Source organism: Gymnogyps californianus, chromosome 9 (assembly GCF_018139145.2).
Source record: "Gymnogyps californianus isolate 813 chromosome 9, ASM1813914v2, whole genome shotgun sequence".
Taxonomy (NCBI): domain Eukaryota; kingdom Metazoa; phylum Chordata; class Aves; order Accipitriformes; family Cathartidae; genus Gymnogyps; species Gymnogyps californianus.
Window position 1 is genome coordinate 732271 of NC_059479.1, and position 25199 is coordinate 757469.

General features: G+C 50.7%; 1 protein-coding gene across 2 annotated transcripts in view; it reads right to left on the reverse strand.

Moving 5' to 3' along the window:
- Positions 1 to 217: 217 nt before the first annotated feature.
- The window catches only part of OPHN1 (oligophrenin 1), a 69957-nt gene continuing 44975 nt past the window's right edge, over positions 218 to 25199 (reverse strand). The window contains exons 12-24 of one of the 2 annotated variants that reach the window (XM_050901897.1): positions 24008 to 24041; positions 22136 to 22198; positions 20962 to 21036; positions 17882 to 17966; positions 17462 to 17520; positions 15822 to 15927; positions 13897 to 14056; positions 9678 to 9825; positions 8057 to 8359; positions 5664 to 5829; positions 4162 to 4212; positions 3297 to 3347; positions 218 to 2910 (exon numbers count right to left, since the gene is read on the reverse strand). In XM_050901897.1, the coding sequence (XP_050757854.1) occupies positions 3305 to 3347; positions 4162 to 4212; positions 5664 to 5829; positions 8057 to 8359; positions 9678 to 9825; positions 13897 to 14056; positions 15822 to 15927; positions 17462 to 17520; positions 17882 to 17966; positions 20962 to 21036; positions 22136 to 22198; positions 24008 to 24041 (1293 nt within the window). In that variant the 3' untranslated portion in view covers positions 218 to 2910; positions 3297 to 3304. Of the gene's footprint in view, positions 2911 to 3296; positions 3348 to 4161; positions 4213 to 5663; positions 5830 to 8056; positions 8363 to 9677; positions 9826 to 13896; positions 14057 to 15821; positions 15928 to 17461; positions 17521 to 17881; positions 17967 to 20961; positions 21037 to 22135; positions 22199 to 24007; positions 24042 to 25199 lie in introns of both variants that reach the window. The other variant, XM_050901896.1, reaches the window with a different exon arrangement.

The window sequence follows — 25199 nt, forward strand, 5'->3', positions numbered from 1 at the left end:
CCGTGCAAACCCACTGCCCCGAGCCACGCTCGTGTGCCCTGTCCACGCGCAGGGAGGGTCGGCTGCGTCCCCGGGATGCTGGGATGGGTCCTGCGCTGCCTGCGGGACCTGAGCAGCAGGATCTGCGCAGCAGAGGATGGCTGCAGCACCTGCAACGCCGGGGTGTTGCTTAAAGAAGAAAAAAAAGCACACTTGGACTCTTCTTTTTTTACTTCACGGAAACTTTATAAACACTTGAAGTAATCTACGCTTTTACATGACAAAACGGCTCCGACGGCTGATGTCCGGGGGCCCTGCCGCGCTGCACGGGGCGAATCCCACATTCCCGGCTGTGTTGCTCCTGTGGCACTGGCAGCAGGGATTGTGCCCCACAGGCCTCCACCAGCACAACCGAACACCCTACCGCCGCTCTGCCGCTGGTCCCCAGCGTTCAGCTGTGTGCACGGAGGAGGGAAAACCAGCACAGACACACATGTGACAAATGACTTTAAAAGGACACAACGAAATACGTTTCTAATAAGCTGCTTCCCTCCGTTGTTCACCATGTCAGACATAAAAGCAAACTCCCTCGGATTTCTTTCTTCCCACGGACCCCAGCTCTGCCCCGCAGGGTCTGTGCCGGGCAGCGAGCACGAGGCTGACTGCACACGAGCGGCGTGGAGGATGCAACAGCCACCGTCTCCAACGGGACGGGTACCGTGGGTGCCAGTGCTGCGCAGCGTCCACGTGCAGCGTGGCGGGTGCCACCACCAGAGCCGCCCGTGTCCGCGGAAGCCCGTGCGCTTCCCAAACCGACAGCCTCGAGGGGTCCTCAAAGCACAGTTCCCGAGAGGGGAAGGCATTTTGGGAAATGCTGGCCTTCTGTGGAGGAACCACTGGCCTGACACTGCCGCGACAGCCACCCCAAGAGGGTGACGAAGCCACCAAAGGGCAGCTCGGGTGCCAGTGCCTGCCGGCAGCAGGAGACCGGGGGCTGCCGGTGCTGCAGGCAGGTGGCTCCGCTGCCGGGCTGCCGGAGGGGCTGCCCAGCCACCACAGCCATTCCGGGCTGGACAGGGCACCTCTCTCCTGCCTTCAGACTCCCTGGCTCGCAGCTCCATCTTACCTGCTCTCTTAGATACCTGATCAGAAAAACACGATGCGCTCTGTTTCGGTGCTGCTCACGCCTCCCGGCCACTCACGAAAGGGTGCAGCAGAAAGGGCTCACCGTAGCTTTGAAAAGCCCTGAGATGCCGGTGTGTGTAATACAGTCTAGGTGTTGGTATCATTCTTTTTTTTTTTTTTTTTAAAGCCACTTTTACATGCCACTGTTCAAAGCAGGAGTACAGGAGCGAGCAGCTGGGGCACCGCCAAAGCCCGAGGGAGCGGAAGCACCATTGACACGACACGTGTGTGTCCAGTGAACGCCAGAATTACATTCAGCGATAAAGCAGATAGGCGCTAGATGCACACACAAGGCAAGCGTCAGGAGACAGCACGGGAAGGACCGCGGCAGCATCCCACCGGCAAACCTGCGCCAGGCAGGACACAAAGCGCGCTCGAGAGGACGGAGCACCCGGGAAGCAGGTAACAGGGATGTTTGGCCACTGGTTTGGGAATGCTCCCAGCACCCAAGGAAAATGATTCAAAATAGGGAAGCCGCCTTCGGGCTGGTGCGAGGAAGCAGGGAAGCCGCTCATTGCCTATTTACAGGTAAACGCTACAGCTCAGGAACTGAGCCCTGGTGTCAGCTGGAACCACAAGTAAGCCTCTACTGGTAAGGGGTACTACGGCGGTCCTGGCTAGGAGAAACCTCCCAGACCAACGGGCATCATCTGCACGGCTGCTGCTGAGGAGAAGAGACCGGACATCTCTGGGATTGGAAATTAATGTAAAAAGCAAACAAGAAACTGGGTGCCTCTTAGAAAAATGGTGGGCTTTGACCCATATTCAGTGAGTTTCAGTTCCTCACCACCTCTGTGCTGGCCCACCAGAATAACACCAGGACACAGACTTCTTGGTGGGCCTGTGGGAAGCGGATCTGGTGGGAGAGTGGCTCATGCGGGAGGAGGAGGAGGAGGAGGAGGAGCAGCAGCGCCTGCTGCCTCCTTCTCCCAGCTGCGCTTTCGGGGGCTGCTGACCCAACCGGCACTGCCCGGAAAGCTGATCCCCAGGCAGGGGATGCAGCCCGGGTCAGGCAAAGCCCCCCGGCACAGCCGCACTTGCCGGCGCGGTTTCCCAGGACAGAGGCATGCTGACGCCAGGGAGGAGATGAAGAGACGTCCTGCAGAGCTAAGCGCGATGGTCCCCCCAATTCCTGTCCTGCCTGCCTTAGCACAAGCAGCATTTCCAGTAACATACACTGCTCTCCTACACACTGAAAAACACACTATAGCTTACTGAGCAAGGAAAACATAACATAAAGGAAGGAGCTTCTCATGGCAAGGGGGGCCAAGCCAAACTCCAGTCGTTCTACCCTTGCATCCAAGCACAGGGAGTCAGCCCCTTGCGTTTGACTCCAATGTCTGTCCAAGGTCACCCTTGCCAAGGTGCATGTCCTAAAAAGTGAGCAGGTGAACGGCCACTCCCGTCCCCCGCTGTCCCTTCCACAGCCCGCCGGTGCTCACCCAGCCCTGCAAACGCTGCCGGTCACCTGCAAGGGCTCACACGAGCATCCTTCACAGCCTGCGCAGAGAGGAGTGGCGGAAGGACTGGGAACAGTTCAACACAAACGTGTGGGTAGGGTCTTCTCTCCATCGTTATCTCCCTCTCTTCTAATTTCTTGAGCCACTTATGACAGCATGCTCTGAAATTATCGTCCGGTAAGATAGCTGCTCTCCAGGGGCACTGGAACTGGAAAAGTCTTAGCTGTGACACGTCCGTTTCACAAGCACAGAAAATCTCCTGGTTGGGCTGAGGTGGTTACAAAGTCTGGAGGAAGAAAACAAGCATGATCTATGCAGCAGTGTAAATTCATCAGCGATGGCAAAACCACAACCAGAGCAAGCCCAGATGTCGGCACCGCCGTTTGCACGGCGCTCGCGTTTACCCTGAGCGCTGCAGCGAGGAGGCTCAGGAAGGGCAGAGCAGGCTGATTTACTCCACCCTGCCGTACTACCACCTCCAACAAAGAGCATGGCCCACTTCTAGTTGTTATCTTTCCTTCTGCAAGGGTCTCCCACAGGAAGGACATTTCTCCTCATCTTTCTTTTGAGATTCCCATTGCCTCCACTGGACTCCACCACCCCATAAATGCTGAGTTTATGTTACATCTGTGCTTCTGGCTTATTATTTGGTTTATTGTCATAAACACGTACCTTTAGCCTCAGCTCTCATCACCTGGGATCCTGCCTTGTGGTGATGAAGAACTGCACATAAGGAAGTAGAAGAAAACAGGAAAAAAATTAATGCAACAAGCAAATTCAAACTCAGATCCACAAATGCAAATAGAGGGCTGGGTAACAGTCAGGTCAGGGACATATTTTTCAATATAAAAAGTGAACTCACTGTCAACACTAACAGACAACACTTATCACTTACATGCAAACCTGCTCTGCTTTTGGCAGAGGTTGGTGATCTTTAAAAGCGGGAAGCTGAAGCTTATTTGAGCAGATATTATTACAAATGAAATCTGCTGCCACGAAGCACAATGCTTGCAACTCAAAGCCCTGCCATCCCAGCCTAGCCCGAAGGCTTCGGTGCCCAAGCTATCACTCCATCACACCGTACCTCTCTGTGGTGGAGCTACGCCTGCACATACATTGTGTGTAGGACCATCCACTCTCTGGTCTCGCATCTCTGATGAGCTGCTGTGATCTAACCAGCCCTCCTCGTCTCTCCCATGATCCTATCTCTGCTCTTCAGAAAGGCTGAGAAGTAAGTACAACGTGCACTACGCTGACTTAGATCCACACACATGATAAAAGGAATCCATAGATAGGTTTATTACTTAGCAGATTTACATTTAACTTATCAAGTCTGTATCTGGATTCACATTTTACACTTTGTGCTCTTTGTTTAGTTCCAGCATTTTAGCTGAGACCCATCATCTGCCCACGAGTACGAGAGGCAAGAAAGGTCGGGGCTGGCGCTTCCTGAGGGGACTCGCTCTGCCTCAGAGGGAGCGCCCTACGCAGCAGGGCTGCTTTTATTTACATGCCGACTTCCCAGTGCTAGGCTTACTTGCTTGTTCTTCGGGAAGCTGTCTCAAAGAACTTTGTCCTAGAGGCCACCCTGCAAAGAGAACAAGAGAGGTCACTCCAGTTATCTGATAAGGCAATTTGCTAATTAGATCTCATCCGTGCCAGGGAAAAGAGCAGAAGGATTAGCAGACACTGAAGACATCACTTTCTAATGATGTCTTTTCTGCCGCGGCAGCAGCCGCGCTCCTCGTGCTGCCAGCTCCATTCCCCTCTGCCTTCACACCGCCCTGGCCAGGCAGCCCTTGATCGCTTTTAGCTAGACTGCTTATTTCCATGCTCTTGCTCCTACATGCTGCTTTATAAACCTGCATCCATCACTTTTTAGGGCCTCTCCTTCAGTTTTTATGTGCTTCATATTTAGCTTCCAGCTGTCCTCACAGAAAGTAAAGTTTAACAAGTGATTCAGGAGAGCAAAGGCAAGGCCTGTTCCTGCCCCGCAGGCGCGGAGCTGAGCCTCACAGCACCCTTGCTGGACTAAGGAGTGGAGATGCGGGACCTGCATCAGCTGCACAGCGCGGCTTTACTGGGGGGGTCTCTGCAGAGAGCAGGGGCCAGGGCAGAGCGAACTGGGGAGCTCTTCCACAGTACAGAGGCACTTCAGTTCATGACAAATGTTTTTGCACCTCGTGTCACTACGGGCAGGGTGAGGCCCCGGGGTGGCCCCCGCACACCCCAGGGCTGCGGCACGGTGGCAGAGCCCTGGGTGAGGGGTGTTAGCACAGACTTGGGGTGCTGCCCTGCTAGGATGGCAGGGGAACGAAATGTGCATCTTTGCTGGATGTGCAGCAGCAGCGAGCTCTGCGGCAGCACCCAGGTTACAGCCTCCCCACCAACCGGTCCTGGCTGCTGGGCTGAGATCCCCGTGTATTTAGTCACCCTGTTTTCTTTTTTTTAATTCCCATTGAAGCCAGCAGGGTTTCTGTCTCTTTAAAACCTGAAAGAAACCTGATCATGAAGCTGAACTCCATCCAATTTCCTTAAGAGAGATCCAAGCTGGATCTCATCCTTCCCCGGGAAGCATCTCATTTGAGAGCGAGGCAGGGAGGGGCCCTCCAGCTTCGCTGACATGAGAAATAGCAGAGAAGGTGATGGGACAAAGCTCAGCCCCAGGGCTATACTTGAGAAGGTTCAGAGCTTTGCTGTGCCTGCATGTGTTTGCCTTTGCTAAGGCCACGCTCCCCTCCCAGGCCGTGCCCTCTGCACAGCTCTTCAACGTGACGTTCAAACCCGCGCTTGCACCCGTGTCGAAGGGGACGTCCATGGGCTCCAGCCATTGTATGCCACCGGCACTGGATACCAATGTGGTATTTCTCCTCCTCCTCCTCTTCCAAAATTCCTGGTAGGTGACACCAGCTCCTACTCCTGCCACCTGAGCTGACCCCGTCCCCCTGCATGCTCCCCAAGCCCCCGGGTGCCGGCAGCTCCCTCGGACCAAGCTGCCCACCCTGGGTACTGTGCGCCTGCCAAGGGCTGCTGACTTACACGGATGAAGGCATCTCTTCTGCTGTTCCTGCTATCAGATCCGGCCTCTGCTCCAGCCTCGGAGGGACAGGAGTCCTGCACGGTGGGTCCGGAGGTCTCACGGGGGGACGCGTTATCACAGGCTTATCGCCATGGGATCGTGGCTTCGGGACACCGTCATACTCGCCTGCAAGGTTGAAGATTACAAATACTGAGTAAGAAGCTTTGGTAGAGGGCTAAATGTTTATGAAGAGGCATTGAACAAGTTAGTGGGCTTAGTTCTGTCTGTCTGTCTGCCCCAACATCCTCTCTCTGACAGTGGCCAGTAGCCAGAATTTAGGGAAAGAGTCCCAGGAAAAGGCAGTTCCCATTCTGCCTGCCCCAGCACAGCCTGCCTGGCACTAGAAAGAGGGGCTGATGCTGGACCCTGTGATGACAAACCTGATATAGTTGCGGATTGCAAAGATGGTATTGCCTGGGAACAAGTTTTCTTAAACAAAACCTGTGCAGTGCTGCTCTTCAAAAGCGAGAGGAATAGCACAAATGGGTGATCCCTGGAGTCCAGGGCTGCTGCTTCTCCGAGCTTTTATCTCGGACACTGGCACTACCTGTCCTCTCCCCCGGCTTTCTGCTCTGCTCGCAGGAGTTCCTGCCTCGGCTGCTTGTCTTCCCCAAGATCCAGCCAACCTCGTTATTCACTTAAGCCTTGAAAGTCTTCAAGGCTTAAGTGAATGAGGAGTAAGTGTCAGACTTTACCTGACACCCCTGGTGACCCCACACCTTCCCTCCAAGGCGCAATTCCGCACAACAGCAATCCTTGTGATCTTCTTGCCTGGCCATTTATATGGCTCAAAACCATCTTAAGGGCTGGGTTCCTGCCCTTTTGGTTTAGACATTTCCACTGTTAGAGAGTCCTGTTTCTGATTAGAAATAAGTTAAAGATGTTTTTCTGTTTGGTAAGATAATTAATTGCTGCAACTACTTAACCAAGGCTTTTTCAACCCCTTAGTTACTGAACCTTATTACACCCTGGTGTGCTAGCTCAAACACCAGTCCTTAACCAGCTCTCTTCCATACTTGCATTTGTAAATTCTGATCCTAAATTTTCTCCTTGGTAAGCCGCGTAACTTGAATTTCTCTGTAAAAGGCCTGTTTTCTAATCCTTCAGCCTATACTTCCTGGTTTCTCCAGTTCTTTAAAATTATCCCCAAACTGTGCACATTAAAAGCTCAATACAGTGTTCTAGCACTGATTTGCAAGTATCAACACAGATGTAATATAACTTTATTATTACTTCAGTGTTCTTCTATATAAATGTTCAAGGATCAACAGAGCCAGTTTTATTACGCTGTGGCTCCAGGACATGCTGTCAGCACGCTACGTGTGATAATACAAAACCATAAACTCTTTAGTTATGACCATCGTCCTGAGTATTTTATAAGTCAGCACCAAATACCCGCTGTTACAGCAACGCGTACTGTCCTGCAAACGGCTCCCTGCCGTTGCAGGGGAGAATGTCTACAGACATGCAGATACACAAACACCTACCTGCCTTCCTCCACTGAAACGGACAATGCCAGCTCACATCTGGCCCCAAACTAATTATTTCTACCTGTAATAAATTTCTGTATAAAGCTTATTAGAATACAAATAATAATCATTATCTATATTTAACACCAACGGATGAACCGTTGAAATAAATGTTCCCAGTAAAGCCTTGGTAAGCCAGAAGCTGCGTCACAGGGGGCCTGACAGATAAAACCATCAGAAATTAAAATGTGAAAGTGACTTTTGCCATTTTCCTCGTCTCTGCTGAGGAGAGCGCTGACAATCCAGACTGCCTAGGGCTGGTTAGCATGGGTACAAATTGCTTCAGGTTTAATGGCCTTTATATTGCTACTCAAGCCTGAATTTTACGAGTCCACTGAGCTAGGCTGAGCTCAGCACAAGCAGAGGCTCTCAGCTACTGCATAGAAAGCCTGCTTCATCTGACACCAGTGGCATCTGCCTGGCTCAGCACGGGAGAGGCAGCACCGGCACCGGCACTGGCACCGGGCTCTGCAGGCTGCTCCGAAACCCCGCAGCAGCCGCACCCCCAGCAAGCAACAGACCAAAAGTACCCACTGTCTGAAATAAAACAGGACAACTCAGGAGGCCAAGGCCTGATCAAACCCTCAGGCTGTGGGCCCGTGCCCGCATCTCAAGCTATTCTGGTCTCCCAACCCCTCTTGCTGAGCTACATCAAGAGGACTCAAGGCGAGAAGCCCACCACCCGCACCAGCCATCTCGGCGCACGATGCGCAGTGGGGAGGGCTGGCTCGGGCGCCTCGAGCTTTCCCCGGGAGAACGGCATTCCTTCTGCCTCGCTTCGGCTGGGACCCCGGCGCGATCCACGGCCCCGGGCGCACACTCACCCTCTCTGCCGTAGATCCCCGGCCGGGGAGCTGGTCTCCTGGCCTGGAGCGTGGAGGTCCTCAGGGCAGGGCCGGCCACCACCCCGTTGGCAGCCTTGCTGGCCGGCTTCACTCCTCCGTCCTGCAGCCTGGCCACCAGCTTCCCCACCTCTGCCTCGGCACGCAGGTCGGGCCGGCCCTCGGCGGGGGGACGCCCCGGCTCGTCCCCCCCCAGCCGGGGCGCGGGCAGGCGGCTGCGGTGCAGCGGCTTGGGGGCCTCGGCGCCGACGCTGCCGCTGCCGTTGGGGGTCTGACCGTGCCGGTCTGCTGCGGAGCCAAGGGGACAGACAGCCATCAGGTTAGGAAGCAGCGTGGAGGTGTGGTGGTCTCTGCCCCGCAGCAGCGCAGAGCTCTCCCTGAGCGCTGCACAGCTCCTGCAGTACCGAGGGACAAGCACGCTTGCAGCGTGCGGATCGGCAAACCCTCACCCTGAGCCAAACACAAATAGCGAGTGGCTCACGCAAATGCTGAGGAATACAGAAAACTGAAACAATGCTGAATATCACAGAATATACTTACGGGTTTCTTTTAAATTTCCAGTACTCTTGCTCATGAGAAGTTGTGTACCATGCTTTTACGTCCCTCCAAAAATCATTCATCTCATCCCTCCTGCTGCGCTAGAGACCCAGGCACAGGATGCAGAAGCACTGCTATGAAACTGATTGCACCCTGCAGCCTTGGTGCAGTCAAACACTAATGCTTCTGGCTCCCAGTTCGGAGAAACATTTAAATGCAAGGCCATCTCTAGCTACATGAGCAGTCTTGTGATTTTAAAGAGCAATTTGAATCACTCATGTTTTGCCACTGCCAAAAAGTACACTTGGAGTATTAAGCCTAAAACATCATCAAAGCTCTGAAAACTGTAACAGAGAAAAAGACTTTTCACCTCTTCGGTGACGATGTGATCTAGGGCACAGCTTGCAATGACAACTAGAGCAAATCGGGTGCAGAGAGAAACATAATTTTAAATTGAAGTGCCCTTTGACATGATAACAAGGGCCTTACCGTTTCCTTACAATCAGATGAATTTAACAGCAGAGTTGTACTTGGTCTAGAAAATACTATCACTGGGTCCTGAAAAAGTGCTTCAGAGCTCTCGCTCTGGATATAAAACCGCCAGTGGCTGGGCCAGCCCTACAGACCCTCTCGGGACTGATGCGCTCAGGCAGGACAAGACTCCAGCAGCACGCAGCCACCCCCAGCCCGGGCACACTTGCTCCCATCCCACCAACTCTGCTCCTCAGTTGCATTTCCATCACTTCGCATTTTTGCCTCTGAAGCTGCAAAACCTTTCCGCTGGGCTTCTCATATGCAAGAACCAGTCTTAGTTTAGCTAATGGAGAACTCTGCAAGTAACAGAAAAAAGAAATCCCCATGGAGATTGAGTTGTGAGGTGATGCAACCTATGTGTGAGTATTTTTTTGCTTTCCTTTCTCACTGAACAACAGACCTCACTGTCTGCCGTGTTCACGGCCTGGGAAGTGTGGTCCTGCTATTGTTATCTCCATTACTCCTGGAAAGGTGTTAAAAGAAACAGGAGGGGTGAGAAGCAGGTAAGGCATCAGTGAACAGCTGGACTGACCTCCACTTTCTTCCACAGAAGCACCGAAGAAGACGGGTCTTTCCCTCAGAGGACGTTTGGAAATGGTGATGGGTTTGTGCCGCCGAGCAGCCACCCTGGGAGGAGGCACCGGGGGGGCGGCGGTGTCTTCTGGAGGGCCAGAGTAGATCTGTAAAGGCAGACACGTTTACATGACCCTCCCGTCCCACCAGATCGGACCACATCCTCAGAGGCTCGCCTCGTTAACCTGGTGTCATTAAAAGGCACCTCGCAGCAGAGTATGGAGTTCGGAGGCTGAGCCACGCCAGGAGCGCAGACCCAGCTCCTGCACGGCAAGCGGCCGCCCGCTGCCTTTGCCAAGGGCTGCCCTTCTCCTCTCCGCCCTCCGGCAGGCACAGAAGCCGTCTGTGGCCCGAGACACCTCTGACTAACCCAGGAGGGCTGGAAAAGCCAGGGCTACTCCCAACCACCCCGACTAGCCGTGGCCCACGGGAGCCTGGCAGGGCCCTCGCAGCCGTTTGCTCCAGCCCTGCGACCCCAGCTCCCCCAGCCTCTCCGGAGAGGGACAGACGGTGCGGACCAGCCGCTCTCAAGGGTCGGCAGCACCCGGGAAAGCCCCAGCTGCCGGGGCTAGAGAGGGGCTGGAGCTGGGCTGATGCTTTAGTTACGGTTCTACAGACGCGTCCTGCCGCGGGCTTTCCTACAGACAGGCTGCCTGCTCTGCACCTCGCACACCCACTGCAGCAACCGCAGTGCTGAACTAATTAACGCAGCAAAATCACAAATACAGACAAAATGTGCTGAAGCAAATTATCCTGGAGCAGATGAAGGACGCTTTGAAGCTGACACTTTCTGAGAAACATCAAGATTTCCACACCTGCAAGGCGATACAATCTACAGAAAGCACCCGAACAAACCGCTGCATTGTTTTAGATTTAATGCTAAAAACCCCTTCAGCTCTTGGCTTACAATGGAAGTGTGTGGCACTATGAAATTATCTTGGATGAAATACTGGCATAAAAACAATGCTACTAAGGAGTTTTATCTCCTTTTCTCACTGGTCATATGGCACCTATTTGGTTAGGTTTAATTTAGAGGTTCTTATTTATGCCAGTGCTTTTTTTAAGAGCTGAAAAAGAATTAAGCTTCTGGGCAGTCTCCTGAAGATCTGAAACACCACATAAAACCAACTACTCTTGTGTTTTTCTCATGAATATTAACTGAATTTATATCAGGCTTTGAAGGTGAGTTACTACAGACGGGGTGGCACGAGTTGCCGAGACCCGAGGCTGTGCTGTCCGTCCTGGGAGAACGCGGAGCTGGTCCCTTCCCGGCTGTCGGCAGGAGATGGCTCAAGCCCAGAGGACGAGAGCTGGTGCCAGACCCACCGACGAGCAGGGTCACTGCTCCCTTGGTGCACTCTTTGTTATGGAAGAACAATTTTACTGTGTCACCCAGAAAAATTCTAAAATGAAGAAATTTAACATTCTGAGTTGATTAAGTACACTATTTTCGTAATTCAAACCAAAAGCATATTCTTTCTTCTCCCAGACAAAGAGCAGTTCTGGGAAATCAAGATGGGGGATGACAGAGAGAAACACGCCCCCACTTTAATCTTCTTGATCCCACAGACCAGGCAGCATGTACCACGGGGAGGGTGGGCACCGGCAGCCGGGCTCCCCACACCTCCCTTACCTGGGCAGCGCAGGGGCAAGGTCGGACCTGGACTGCACCCAGCCTAGTCTGCCCAGGCTTTCACTCAGCAGGCTCGGTATAAATACCATGTGCTGGTACTCGGGCTTTGCTCCTGGCTTAGTCTGCCCTACTCTGCACAAAGAGAGGACGAACAATGCATTCAGGGCAAAGACCGAGACGAGCTCCGAACGCCAATCTGGCCATTTCAGCAGCTTTTCTTTCCCAATTCGGTGACACGACGTGGCTGCTCACGCTTAATGCCAACAGGGGCTCTACCCTTTGCAGGGGCAGTACATTTTCTCCACTCCAGAATACAAGGTCCGGTGCATCCCCCCTGCCTGGATTCAGAGGAATTTGCTGTGACATGAACAGCCTGTGATTTAAAGCAGCAGCTCATGTATTATTAAAATAGCAAAGGATTATCTGCAGCAGGGCAACTTTTTGGAAACATCAACCTCATTCCTATGTATTGACAAGAATCCAATATTGTTTTTTAAAGAAAAAGAAGCATTAAGTTCCCCATGGATGCTTATACAGCTACCACAGAATGCTGTTTTCACGAGATGCTTTTCAACATCTGAAAACCATGCTAAAACCCACCGCGAACTACTCTTTTTAAGATGTGGGTGCAGCCTCTGCTTTGCTTCTGCCTTCTAAATGAAAATCCAAGTTAAACAACTTGAAGGTACAAAGATATTGACAGACCCTCATATTTAGAAGGTTTGTACAGTGAAGAAGGTGTTTCCAGAGCAATCAACTTATTTAATTTAACCGTGGCATTGAAACACAAACTGTGGAAACAGTAATTATCCACAAAGACTTCATGAATAGTTACTTTGTCCTTAGAGTCTTCATACTGCACGGTATAAACCATATCCAGACTCATTTAAAGTGTTTGCTCATGTGTGAGCTCAAGACACTTTCAACTCTGATGCTGAACTTACAAGCTCCATCTAATAAATGTTACTAACTTAACCTTATCGCTGAAGAAATTAAAAGCAAGCAACGAGATGTCTGGCTTAATTAAAGATTTAATTCCAGCTCTTAGAGGTGGCAGTGTAAATCATGTGTTGACTCAGCCTGCACCGCAGGCTGTACAAGAGGGGAGGACAGAGGCTCAGTTCTGGAGCAAGTTGTGCGAGGATCCCAACACACAAACGATTCACTGTTTTGCTGCAGGAGCTTACTAAAAGCGTTTGCAGAGACCTACAAAGAAACTGGCATGTGATTTTCATGAGCTTCTTGTGTGGGTGCTCAAAAGTCTCTCTGAGCTCTTTCATCCCATTTCTCTGGTTTCAATCCTCGGCACCACAACCGACTCCCACACCACTCATCTGGTGCCCGTTTGGTCGCTCTGACTCCACATCCACTTTTGCAAGAACCCTGCTCTTTCAGGTTCGGCCTCCTCTTCCTTTCCCGAAAAGGGAGCTTCACTTCTGCATGTGTGCTGCCCTGTCTGCTGGGAGCGCTACCCCATCCTCCCTACCGCAAGCAACATCCCTTAAAGGATGGCTTCAAACTTTCCCCTCCTCTAAGACACAAGAGATTGTTTGGACACTCTGTAATGTAAAGTATTATGAAAAGCTGAAGGACCAAACTCACTGCTTCGAACCTAGTGCTGTTACCAGGAAAGCAATCTGGTCCCTGATCTGCTGATTGGAATGCAAATGCTGCTCGAGTTTTTAAATATTAACATACACCTCTGTCATCCTCCAGCCACCCTGAGAACCCTAAGCCGTTATATCAGATATCACAAGGACAAAGTGCTAATACAGAATACAGTGGAAAATTCTGCTTTCCATCAGGAGACAAAACGCCACGTGACAAAGCTGTTGTCTACATGGGAATCTTCAGGCTGTGCATTGAGGCAATGCTCTCAGACAAAAATATTCAGCAAAGATCCCATGAAAGGCAAATGCTGCTGCAGCCCTCGCCAGAGCACTGCCCCAACACAACAGGCACCGGCCGCCTGCTGAAGTCTTCTCTGACAGCTCCACCCCAGGCAGCAGCTCCCCCTCCCCAGACTTGCCCCTGCCATCCCTACGCCTGGATCTGAACAGATCGTATGCACAGCTGAATTATTTTCATCAACCGTTCAAGACTTGTCTGCTTTGTTTTTTTTTCCCCTGTATTAATAGTTGTATAGTGTCTCATCTTGGACTGTGCCCACTGAAACCAGTTATGCTCTGGTCTAGCTCCTGTCTCCAGCAAAGAAAAGCATAAAGTCCTGTAATATCCAGGCATAGAATAGGTTTTTTTTTTCTCAATAAAGATTCCTCCTATTTAAAAAGAAAAGCAAAAATCCCTAGACTCAGGGTTTCCTTCGGAACTAGCTGAAAGCAACTGTGAGGAACATATCTGCTACACTTTTTGCTTCCTTCTGAAGCATTTCAGAACAGTATATTAAATAAAAAAAATCCCAGCCCCTAAGGAGACTCCAGAAAAAGGAGCCAGAGCTCTACATCGTTGCCACAGCAACAGTTTGCACGAACACGATGGAGCAGGCGGGAGCTGCGTGGAGCCGCTGTGGGGCTGCCACCTGTACCTTCCCAAAGTGCTCGATGAGGATCTCAACCACTATGTTTTGGAACTTGATGTTCATCATCGCTGCCACGGTGTCCTCCTGTGCTCGCATGAGGGTAGGTCCAAATATCACCCCCATGTTAGACGGTGACATCAGGTTCTCTCGGCTGTGCTCACATATGCTGCGGAGAGGATGCAAAGAAGGAATAGGGTTTGGTTTGTTTTTTTTCAAACAGATCTTATTCCAAGCAATAAAAAAGGATACAGTAAGAATCAGTCATTCAATTTTCTTAATTTTGTTTCAGCAGAATTTGTTTCCCAACCGTACCAGAGATAAAACATGTCTCTAGCTATGACACACACGTTTGGCCAGGACAACTGTTTGGGACAGCAACATGCTGACAGCATTTTTATTTGATCCCTTCCCACTCCTCTTTTACCTCTGCAATCAAAAGTCATCTGCGCAACACATACACAAAAGGAATCATTTAAATTTGAATATCCTATCTATCCAGAACTGACTTTTGGCTTTAATTTTTCCTCTCTCTGAAGGAGGAGGACTTAACGTAGGGAGCACACTTTGGAGGTTTTCAATAAATCTCTACACAGCATCTTCTTTCTGAGAACCACCGTTTTCACAGAACAGAGCTCTCTGTCCAGCAGCCTTCAAGCTTTGGAGGAACGTGCAAGCCTGCAGAGCGGCACCAATTGTTGACTGAAGTACAACCACCTAGGCGGGCACTACTTGTTTCCAGAAGCAGATCAGAGGAGACTCTGATGCTGACACATAATGAATTCTGGGTTTGCCCTGTAACTCTGCTGTTAAAGGGCTTTCTGTCAGCACAAAGGGGAGAGGGAACAGAATTAAAGCGTAAACACTTTAAGGGATAAACACAACGACCACAAGCGCAGCGTTAGCTTCATTGGACTGCACGCCACTCTCAGCTCTGTCACTTACGCAGAAAGGTTTGGAAAACCCACACACACACGTGCATGAAAGGCTGGAACCGTACAGCAGGCAGAATCCCCCAGCCAGCCCTCCTCGCCCCAAAGAGGGGGCATGGCACCGAGGGCCAAGCACTCGCCTTCGAGTGTCAGGGCATGACAATCCCAGATCAGCCCTGCTTGTTTCTGAAAGTCTAGTTTTGAAAACGACTTCTCCGAAGGTCCACAGCAAGCCCTGTCATACAAAAGCCATTGCTTCTGCAAGCCCTGGTCCTTCCTGACCTGCACACAGATTGCTCCCTTGCTTTTGAGCTTCAGCATAGCTTGTCACAAGCCTCTCTCCCTGCTGCACCCCTGCTCCTCCCTGGGGTGGAGAGGGCAGAGCTTCCACACTGAGCCTTTGCATTCGGTGTGACAAGGAGGCAGGAAAATACCCATCTCCCAATGCAGTGCTGGTGCCATTATCATCAAGTAACAGACTTTTTCAGTGGCTCACTGGCAGAAGCACGTCGATGCAGCACTGCTCAGTGCCACCAAGCATCCAACACGCCTGTATGAGAGCAGAGACTGACACGCTCAAGCCTTCGTGCGGCTCTAAGGGCTCAGGACATTGAATCCATAGAGCTGGAGATAAAACCAAAGCATGCTTCACGTTCAGCCCATGGGCACAGGTCCTACAGCCATTCCCAAACCCCAGACCTAACGTTGCTCTTAACTGGAGTGAGAGGTGACAATTTATAGCTCTGCTGTCAGAGGGTATTTTAATTTTAAAATTATTTCCTGCTTGGTGCTTGTCAGAAAGGGGATGAAAGTGGCAATTAGAAAGAGAAGCATCAAAATGCAGTGGGTAGCAAGGATAATCATACCATTTGTGCAGTCCAATCATAATTTCCTAGGGGGACTGTGGTGGATACAGTTTCGCAAACCTGCCACAAAAAAAGGCTAGTTCTGCTGATTCCATTATCCCCCTTACTTTGGCTTTAGAGAAAAACATCTGCTTACTTGACAAGGTGTTGTATGAGGAGCTCTAACATCTCTCTGTTCTTGTCAGGTAGTTTATAGACCAGCGCGTGAATGGCTCCCAGCCTGTAATCCAGGTTCTCAGATTCTGGAAAGAAGTAACACAAAGAAAAGTTTGTGCCCACCACTTTCAACGTAAATACATAAGAGAGAGATAAAGCCAAAGAAAATCTGTGGGAGCTGTTCCTTCTGCAACGTAGGGCTGGCTGGCCAAACCCGGTGATGGGAAGCAGAAGGAAAGTGAGATTACATAGCAACAGGGTAATCATTGTGACAAACCATTAAAATGAAGTGGAAAGAGGGAGAAATGAAGCTTGAAAGGGAGCTCAGGGTTGCACTCTGCCTCTGAGCATGGCCGGGGAAACAGGCTGGGCACAGCCGGCTACTGCCCTTCGCACCCGGCCCCACGCACCAGCACAGCTGGGAACACACGGCCTCTCTGCTGGGTATCTTACCAGCCCAGATAGCCGTCACACTGAACAACGTGGTAAAATGTCCTGCAGAGAAAAAAAATTGAGTCCCTGACCCAAAGAGGTCACCCTTAGAAGCATAAATTACCAAGAAACAATAAAATACTCGGTGTGAAAAGAATAGTGTGGGATCTTGGTAGCTGGGAAGCTTAATGGTGCAAGTTTCTGACGGAGGGTAGGGAAGGGATTATGGTTTTGCCCATACCCAGCCATCATTGGTTTAACCAGTTCTGAAACTAATAAATCTTGGGCTTGAGCACAATCAGTAGGTAGTGGAAAATTTTCCTTTCCAAGAAAGAACAAGCATTATTAATTCTCCAGAGGTCCAAACTGAGGAGAGGCGGGCACTCTCCTAACCTGCCACTGACTTCAAGGAGGCATGGGGGCGTGAAGGATGCTTTAATCCAAGGTGTTTCTGAGTGTGCCATGGATTTCCAAATGGCAGTACTCTCACGCTGAGGGAGATGACCAACTCCCTGTACCCCTCTAGTCTCCATCTCAGCATGCTGGCTCTCAACACGCTCCAAGGATGCAGCCACTTCAGAATTATTATGGGTTATTTGAAATGGCCATAACAACAGGACAGCTGAGGACTGGTCGGTTTAGCACAGGCGATGCCCTGTCAGTATACCCATGTTACTTGGCTAATCTCCGTTAACGCTGGCTGTGGTGCAGTCCCAAGAGCTGCAGCAGAAAAATGTCTTTCATGTACTGGTAGACACTTTGGATTCAACATCCCAGGACAAATTTCACAACCTAAAGAGAGCACCTATTTATCTGCATGGCAACAGCACATCCCATTCCCTCACAGGTTTTAAAATGAATATATTAATACTATCGAGAAACAGTTCTTCTGGGACACTTGTGCTGATTTCAGGTTAGCTGACATCCCCTGGCTCTCCAGACCCTCCAGGAGCATGAAACCCTGTTAGAGAGAAGAGCACTGCAATAGCAAAGGAAAGAAGGGAAGAAATACCACCACCTCCCTTGCACAATTAAGCACTCAGAAGAGAGGGTCACTCCTCTTTCTACAGGGCGAAGCAGCCGGACACCTCGGTGTCGGGCTGGCAGAGCTCTGTCAAGTGATTTTGATGTACAGTGGGTGGGGAGGGCAGGGCCAGGGACCATGGGCAGGGCAGCTGCGGGACTTACTGGCAGCCAGGACCAACTCTTTGTGGAGCTTGTACGTCATGACGGGTTCAGACAGGTTCCTGCAATAACCAGAAAGAAAACTGAGCTCTGGCAGGGCGGCACGACCCACTCGCGACTGATCTCGAAGGACCGACGGGCAAACCTGCTCACCCTCCAGCACCACCGGTTCTCGGTGGCACCTCCCCCCCAGCCAGTATTATTTAAACAGCTTTCCCCATGGGATATGGGGTTTCTACAACAGGCATATTTCTCAAAAAATAATATAAAATTAAAAAATCCATTCCTCTTCCCAAAGCCTCTGTCACTTCTTTGCCCTTCTCAACAGCCAGATGTTAACATCTGGCAGTTCACTCCGCTTTTCGCCTGGATCAGCCCCGAGCTCCTTTGCCCACTCGGGGCAGGTGGGACCTGCAGTGCTACCTGAGATAAAACTTCAGTGAGCTGGTAATCGTCTTGATGTCCCAATCGCCGCTTTGGAGATCCACGTCCCCTGGACATTTTGGATCTGGAGGAACAACAAAATGGCTTTAAAATAAGGTCCATTTTGAGGTTGTTAATAAATAGCACGCTCTCAGGGAGGGTATGCTCTCGAGACAAACGAAGCTACAGCAGCACATGAAGAAAGCTGCTGATTCTCACGGTTGGGAAAAGCAGAACAACAGTACCAGCGTCAGTATTTTGGGAAAGGCTGAGAAGCAGTGCTAACTAGGGACAAAAGAAGAAACAGAAGGTAACATTTAAGCAGTGGTGAAAAGTTAGTGAGGGCATATTCTCTATAGTTTGTTTTTTTTCCCAGCTCAGCCAAGACTGGCAAAAACGACACATTTCAACAGATCTAAGACAAGCTTTCTGATATCCAAAGTAATCTAAGTGTCCAGCTCCAATCCCTCCTTCGCAGCTACTGCCCTGAAGGCTGTTCTGGAAACATTCCCTCTTGCTGCACGGAGAGGAGGGAGTTCAGAGGAGGAGGCACAGCAGCGTGGAAGTACACTTTGCTCCTGCCTACCCTCACCGAACAACCACATCATTTCTGTGGTATGATGAAGTAAAGGACATGGTTGGAGGATGGGGGGCAGCTGGACTAAAGAAATAAACTGCGTGATTTTTTTTAAAAAAGAAATAGGACTAGAGACCAAAAAAAAAAAAAAAGAAAAAATCTATCTCCTTAGTGAAGTTCAGGATGAAATCCTTCTGCAGCAGTTATTTCTGTGTTGTTGGACTTTCCATCATGAGTTTGTACACAGCAGTGTGGCAAGTGGTCAACCAGACCAATGCATATAAATAAAATGAAAAGCCACTCACTGGTGGGGGTCAGAGGAGAAAACCACAGAGCTACTCACAGGGAGGGTGAGAATCAAGAAGCAATAAAAACCTTAGGCTAAATAATTAGTCATCAGGCAAGCATAACCAGATAGCTGTCTGAAGTTGCGGCTCCATGGGAACAGGGTAGAGCTATATGTCAGCACAAACCAGCTGTTTTAATCAACAACAACAATAGTAAAAACAACAGTAAACAATAGTAAAAAACAATGGTAAAAGCCTTCAAATACTACATTAATATCAGATGTCTGCACGGGGAGCTGGTGCGAGCCCGAGGCACACAGGTATCAATGCAAGTGTACTTTCTGCCCTGTGCTCCAGCCCCTCAGGCAGGGACGGCGAGAACGGCTCAGCCTTTGGGCACGCGGGACACCGACCCTCGGGGCTCACCGCCTGCCCTGGCCCACGCGGGACACCGGGCAGGGGCACGACGGCCTCAGCCAGGTCCCAGCCTGGGAGCGCCTGTCCCAGCACGGAGCAACGCTGCTGAGCCCCACAGCCTGCTGCAGGGAGTTTAACCGTTTCTTGTATAAAGACTACCCACCAATTTACGTGCTTGTATGAAACACAAGATTCAGTGCACAGAAAGGCTTACAGCAGAAATGCATGCATTGACTTATTAACATATACATTGCATACACTGAGGTACCCCAGTCCTTCTGGGTGAAAACCTTAAAGCAGGGTAACGGCCACCCTGCGGAGGCCACCTTCCCAGTACAGCTCTCCATGATACCCCACCGAGGAAAAGGGTCCCACTGAGCTCGTCTGCGGGGGCTGGTTTAGGAGGTGGCTGTGCTGGACCCATGGGACAAGGCACCTCCCTGTGCTGGTTTTGGCTGGGATAGAGTTAATTTTCTTCACAGTAGCTAGTATGGGGCTGTGTTTTGGATTTGTGCTGGGAACAGCGTGGATAACACCGGGATGATTTCCTTACTGCTGAGCAGTGCTTACACAGCGTCGAGGCCTTTTCTGCTCCTCACCCCAGCCCACCAGCGAGGAGGCTGGGGGGGCACAAGGAGCCGGGAGGGGACACAGCCGGGACAGCTGACCCCGACTGCCCAAAGGGATATTCCAGACCATAGGACGCCATGCTCAGCACAGAAAGCTGGGGGAAGGAGGAGGAAGGGGGGGACGTTGGGAGCGATGGCGTTTGTCTTCCCAAGCCACCGTTAGACGTGATGGAGCCCTGCTTTCCTGGCCATGGCTGAACACTGCCTGCTGATGGGAAGTGGGGAATGGATTCCTTGTTTTGCTTGGCTTGCGTGCATGGCTTTTGCTTTCCCTGTTAAACTGTCTTTATCTCAACGCACGAGTTTTCTCACTTTTCCCATTCTCTCCCGCATCCCAACCAGGGGGGAGTGAGCAAGTGGCTGTGGGGTGCTCAGTTGCTGGCTGGGGTTAAACCACGACACTCCCCATGACCAGCATCAGCCGGAGGAGCTCCCTGGCAGCAGCGCTGCAGGCGGGGCTGTCTGAAGGCCCTCAGGATCCCGCACGCTAATTAACAAGCGCTAACCTTCAGGTCTGGTTCTCATTTGCACTACCTAAGTAAGAATCCGGACACAGGCTGTTATCAAGGGAAAAGAGTTGTGATGGCCGGGTAAGCAGTGATTCTTGCCATTGCTGACTGTCAGGCAACGCTGGCAAAGCTGTGCCACATGCACCCGACCACACGAGCGGCCCCGCTGTCCGCAGCCCCTCTGTTGCTGCCGTGGCTTGACCGGGAGCTCCCACGGCCCTGGGCTGGGAGCTGCTGGCCGTGCAGGCAGCAGAGGAGAGGGCGAGGGCTCATCTCTCCTTGGCCAACGTCCCGCACCCCGGGCCTACGGCAGTAACGTGTCCCCAGCACGTGACTCCAAAATGCCTGAATATTTTTAGCACACGATGGGAGAAGGCCTGTCCCCGCTGCTCCAGGGTCACTGCCTCGCTTTATCTCGCTGCTGCTCACTTAACTTAAGATGCAGGTTGCACCACCAACAAATAAATGCAGTTTAAAGGGAGAGGCACTAGAGCAGGTTGCAGAAAAAAGCCCAGAAAAGAAGGGGAAGATGTGCCTCGGAGGGGCCGCAGGGACCAAAAACCATGCTGGACATTTCTCACTGTGAAACACAATCCTCTCTATCCCTCTTAAACAATACAAATCCAGGACAATCTAGTTGCACGGAATAATTAATTCTTACCAAAAAAGGCATTCAGCAACTTCTGCACCTGAATATTGCTGCCAACAGTCCGGTAGATGCCCTCCGTAGTAATCCCTAAGCAGGAGAAAGCCAAAGAGCGTTAGCCAAGGGTCTTCCCCAGCCGGTGGGAAGTCCAAAAGCCCCATCTAGTGGAACTCCTCTCGTCGGGGTGCTGGCTCAGCCGAAACGCTTCTGCCCCAGGAACCACCCAGGCTCCGTGCCCCGGCACCCTGGGCTGCCCGGCGGCAAGGGGCTGCTGCTGGCTCGGCTGGCAGAGGGCAGGGGGCTGCGGGCAGGAGCTCCGCTCGCCCACGGTGGGCACGGCCACCAGCACGGCCGGGACGCGTACCTTCTGCCGGGATCGTGCCGTGGTCAGGCGAGCACAGCCACCGCGTGGAACACGCGCTGGAGCTGGCAAGCCCGACCTGGCTAAATACGCCATTTCTGGAGAGTGCTGCTTTAACACGAATTTGTTCACATTGTCACAGAAGGCAAACACATTCAAGCAGGTTCTTTGAAAATATTAGCCAATGTTAGGAAAGACAGAACTGCTGTAGTTGCCCGGCTGTGCGAGGAGGGTCTCGTTTCCCCGCTCCTCTCCACTTCAGCAGGGCTTGGCTGGCCACATCCCCCAAAGGTTCTGGCAATGAAACCAGGCACCCTTCCCTGGCAGCTGGGGGATCCAGCTGTTCTGGAGTGATTTATCTTCGTCCTATAGCCCACGCCGGCGACGTACACCGGTACAGGCTGGGTGTTTCACGCAAGACCAGAGGGTGAGCTATCATCCATCAGCCTGCTTTCTGTCCTCCTGCTTTTAACAAAATGGGTCTGAATAACCCTGTACCCCAGTTAACCCCTGCCTGTCCCCCTAGTACAGAGAGACTTCCAGAGCTCTTCTCCTTCTGCCTAACAATGAGCTTTCTCAGAGCCAAAGATGAGAAACCGATGAATGAAAACAGCGTAAAGGTGGAAATTCAATCCTAACCGAATTTGGTATAATGACATTCTGGACCACGCAGGATTTCTGCTCCTCTGACATGCATTCTTCAGTTAAAGTCAAAGTCTTGTTTCATTGACTAACACCACTATACTGCAGAAAATACAACAGAATTCAAGGCCACGGGAAGCAACGCCAGGACGGCAGCACCTCCTGATGCCAGGGCGAGCACCTTACCTTTTGTTTCCACTGCGTTGATGCACTTCCGTACAAACTTGAAGCCGACCTCATTCAGCTCCACTGTTTCAAACAAGAGAAGCAGGGTTAGCTGCCTGAGCACCAGCACACGGCTCCCTGTGGAAAACTACTGGGAAGGCCCCATATCCAGACCCTGCTCGGCACACAAAGCTGCAGTGCCCCAGCACACAGCCGGGTTCACACGAGCATCTGCATCGTGTACATCCCTCCATGAAAACACAGGCATTCTTTAAATCCTGACAAGGAATTATTAGTTCCATATGTTCTCCACTTTTCCTTGAGTCTATTTTGAGTTACAACATTGCTCCCTACCCCCTTTCTGTCTTTAATAATAAAAGCGTAAATCAGAGTCCCGCCACATGTGAATTTGTGTCTGATAAGGAGTTGATTAATCATTTCCAGAGCACTGCAAAATCTGCAGTTAAAGCTCTTCCACATCATAGGATCATGTAATTTCTGCTTATCTACTTGACTAGATTAAAAAGCAAAAACAATACAGCTTGATATGCTGAGTAAAGCAGAACACAGATTTTTGTTCCAGCCAATTAACCACAGACCATCTCTGTGCCTGTCTTGCAGGCATCATGAAGCAGGTAGAAAGTCAGAGTTTTTTTCTATACACATATTTCAACTTGTGTGTTCACGCTACTACTTCTGCTGTTTTTTCTGGGATATATGAAAGTATTGGCCAAGTTATAATGCGAAATATCTTTCTGTTCAGTGCAAACATTTATATTGAATTTCTCCTAAATGACCATGCTGTTGTTGGTTTTGTTTTGGGGGTTTTTTTTGGGGGGGGGGAGGTGAGTTGTACAGGTTTGGGGGGGTGTTGTTTGTTTTGTTTTTGTTTTTTTTTTTAACGTAAAACTACATTCCACTTGAAAAAACAGCCACAAGACACATCTGGACCAACTCCAGTCACAGCACAGGCCGTGTTGGCGAATCCTATGAAATCACTGTATTTTCAGCAAGTTGTTTATAACGATTCTCTCTTCTCCGAGCAACAGCGACAAAAGGCTCAGACGTATCTTAGCTCTAACATACGAACGACTAAAGACACCGTCAAGCACAGATCCACTGGGTACTTGGTACTGAGTGGTATAATACAACTTGAAGTCTTTCTAGCTCTAATGTATTAAAAAGAGAGTGCATTTACTTTTGTGAAACTGAGTTGCATTCTTTCCAGGTGTGTAATGCAAACACAGTCAAACAACAGGTTTCATGCTTATGCCTCTGATAACGCTACCTCTATGCTCATTAAAGTCAGCTAATTAAAGTGCTGATAACAGTAAGCTCTAAGATACAGAATGCAAGTTTTCACCCAGCTAATGAAGACCCTGAGTTTTCCACGGCGGCACGCTCAGCCACTGCAGTCATGGGCTGTAAAAGGGGAAAGGCACAGGGGCGGCAGCTTGCCCCGGGGGCTACAGGGGCGGTGGGCAGGGTACCCCCCGCTTAGGGAAGGGGAGACACGGCACAAGGTGGTGGGATGGGAGCTCCAGGGAACTAAATGCCACCTCTATTTTCCTATTATAATCTTTGCTAAGGGAAATGTCCTCAAAATCTCTCACCGATCTTTCTTCCCCTCTGTTATTTTGGGGTTTAGAGGTGCAAATTGAACTCCGCATCCCACTAGTTCTTGCCAAATAAAAACTGCACATTGCAACTCATTCTTATCTGGCCTCAGTATCAGACACTGTGATGAAAGGGAAAGAATTTACGCTGCCACCACGGAGGGAATACACAGCCTATTCAGCAGAAATCGAGGACGAGTGTATCTGCAAGGAAATACACTGCCCGACCTCCGGACAGCTTCGACAGCTCAGAGGAACAGCAACAAAAATGACTCACTTTCTTCCTGTTTCGTGATGGGACTGTGGTAGATCTGAAAAAGGAGAGGGAATGGAGGAGGAAGAAACAAAAACACAATGCACCGTGATTCAGTATTTATTTTCAAAAGAAAATGCAGCATCCCAGACATCACCCAAAGCCAGTCACAAACAGTAAGACCATATCCCAAAGAAATGTCATTTTATAACTAAGCATGATACCATTATCTACACAATAAATGAGTTTTTGCTGACTTCCTACATTTCAGTGGATCGCCTATGTCTAAGAAAGAGGTCTCCCAAAAACTGAACAGGAAACTTTGTTTGTCCTTTAGGTGCTGTGTAAAAACAGCAGCTGGACAGTCTGGCACACAGGGGGTGTGGTTTTTTTGTTTGTTTGCTTGCTTTTAAAAATTCAAGTGTCAAGGCACTCCTTCAGCCCATACAAAAATAAATTTTGTATTTTTTTATTAATAATAAACAGCGGGTGCCATTCTTGATAGAAAATAAAAAATCCTTTATACATAATAACAGTCATATAAACCGAGTGAGCCTCAGACACCCCCTAAGTGACTGGCTGTCCAGCACGAGCACACTGACCCTCTCCACACTATCCCATGTCCTTTCTCGTTTAAACAAGTAGGAGAAAAGTGCTGCGGAGGGTGCCCGTGTCCCATCTCCCTGCTCCCACGTCCCACCTCCGCATCAGCAGCCACACAGCCCTGAGCTACCCCGTCCAGTAAGCACACTCACTGCCAACCCTCTTCACCGAGCCCACCCAGGGAAAGGCAGCTCTCCAAAGACAAGGGGAGCAGCCAGAAATGGGTTTTCCTGCACTGCACATCACGCTGTCCATTTAGAGGAAATTTGGTAAAATGCAGGAGTCTGTGCTTTGCTCAGACTGAAGGAAGGAAACAGCAGTAGGCACAGAAAGGTGGGCGAACACTGGTGCAGGGTGGCCGTTCCCCTGGGCCAGACTTCCCAAACGCTGCTCAGAGCATCGACAGACAAAAAAATCACCTCCCGCAGGCTGGAGAGCAAGTTGTGAGCAACAGAAATATGGAGTGTTCCAGACCCAGTAAGGCCACGGTCCTTAGGCAGTCTGGACCTGGCCAGAGGTTTAAAGGGGAAAAACAAAATCCCCATTGCAAGCTGTGCCACGAGCAGAACAGCACGCAGCCCCATTTCGGATGCGCAGCGGCTGAACTGATGCC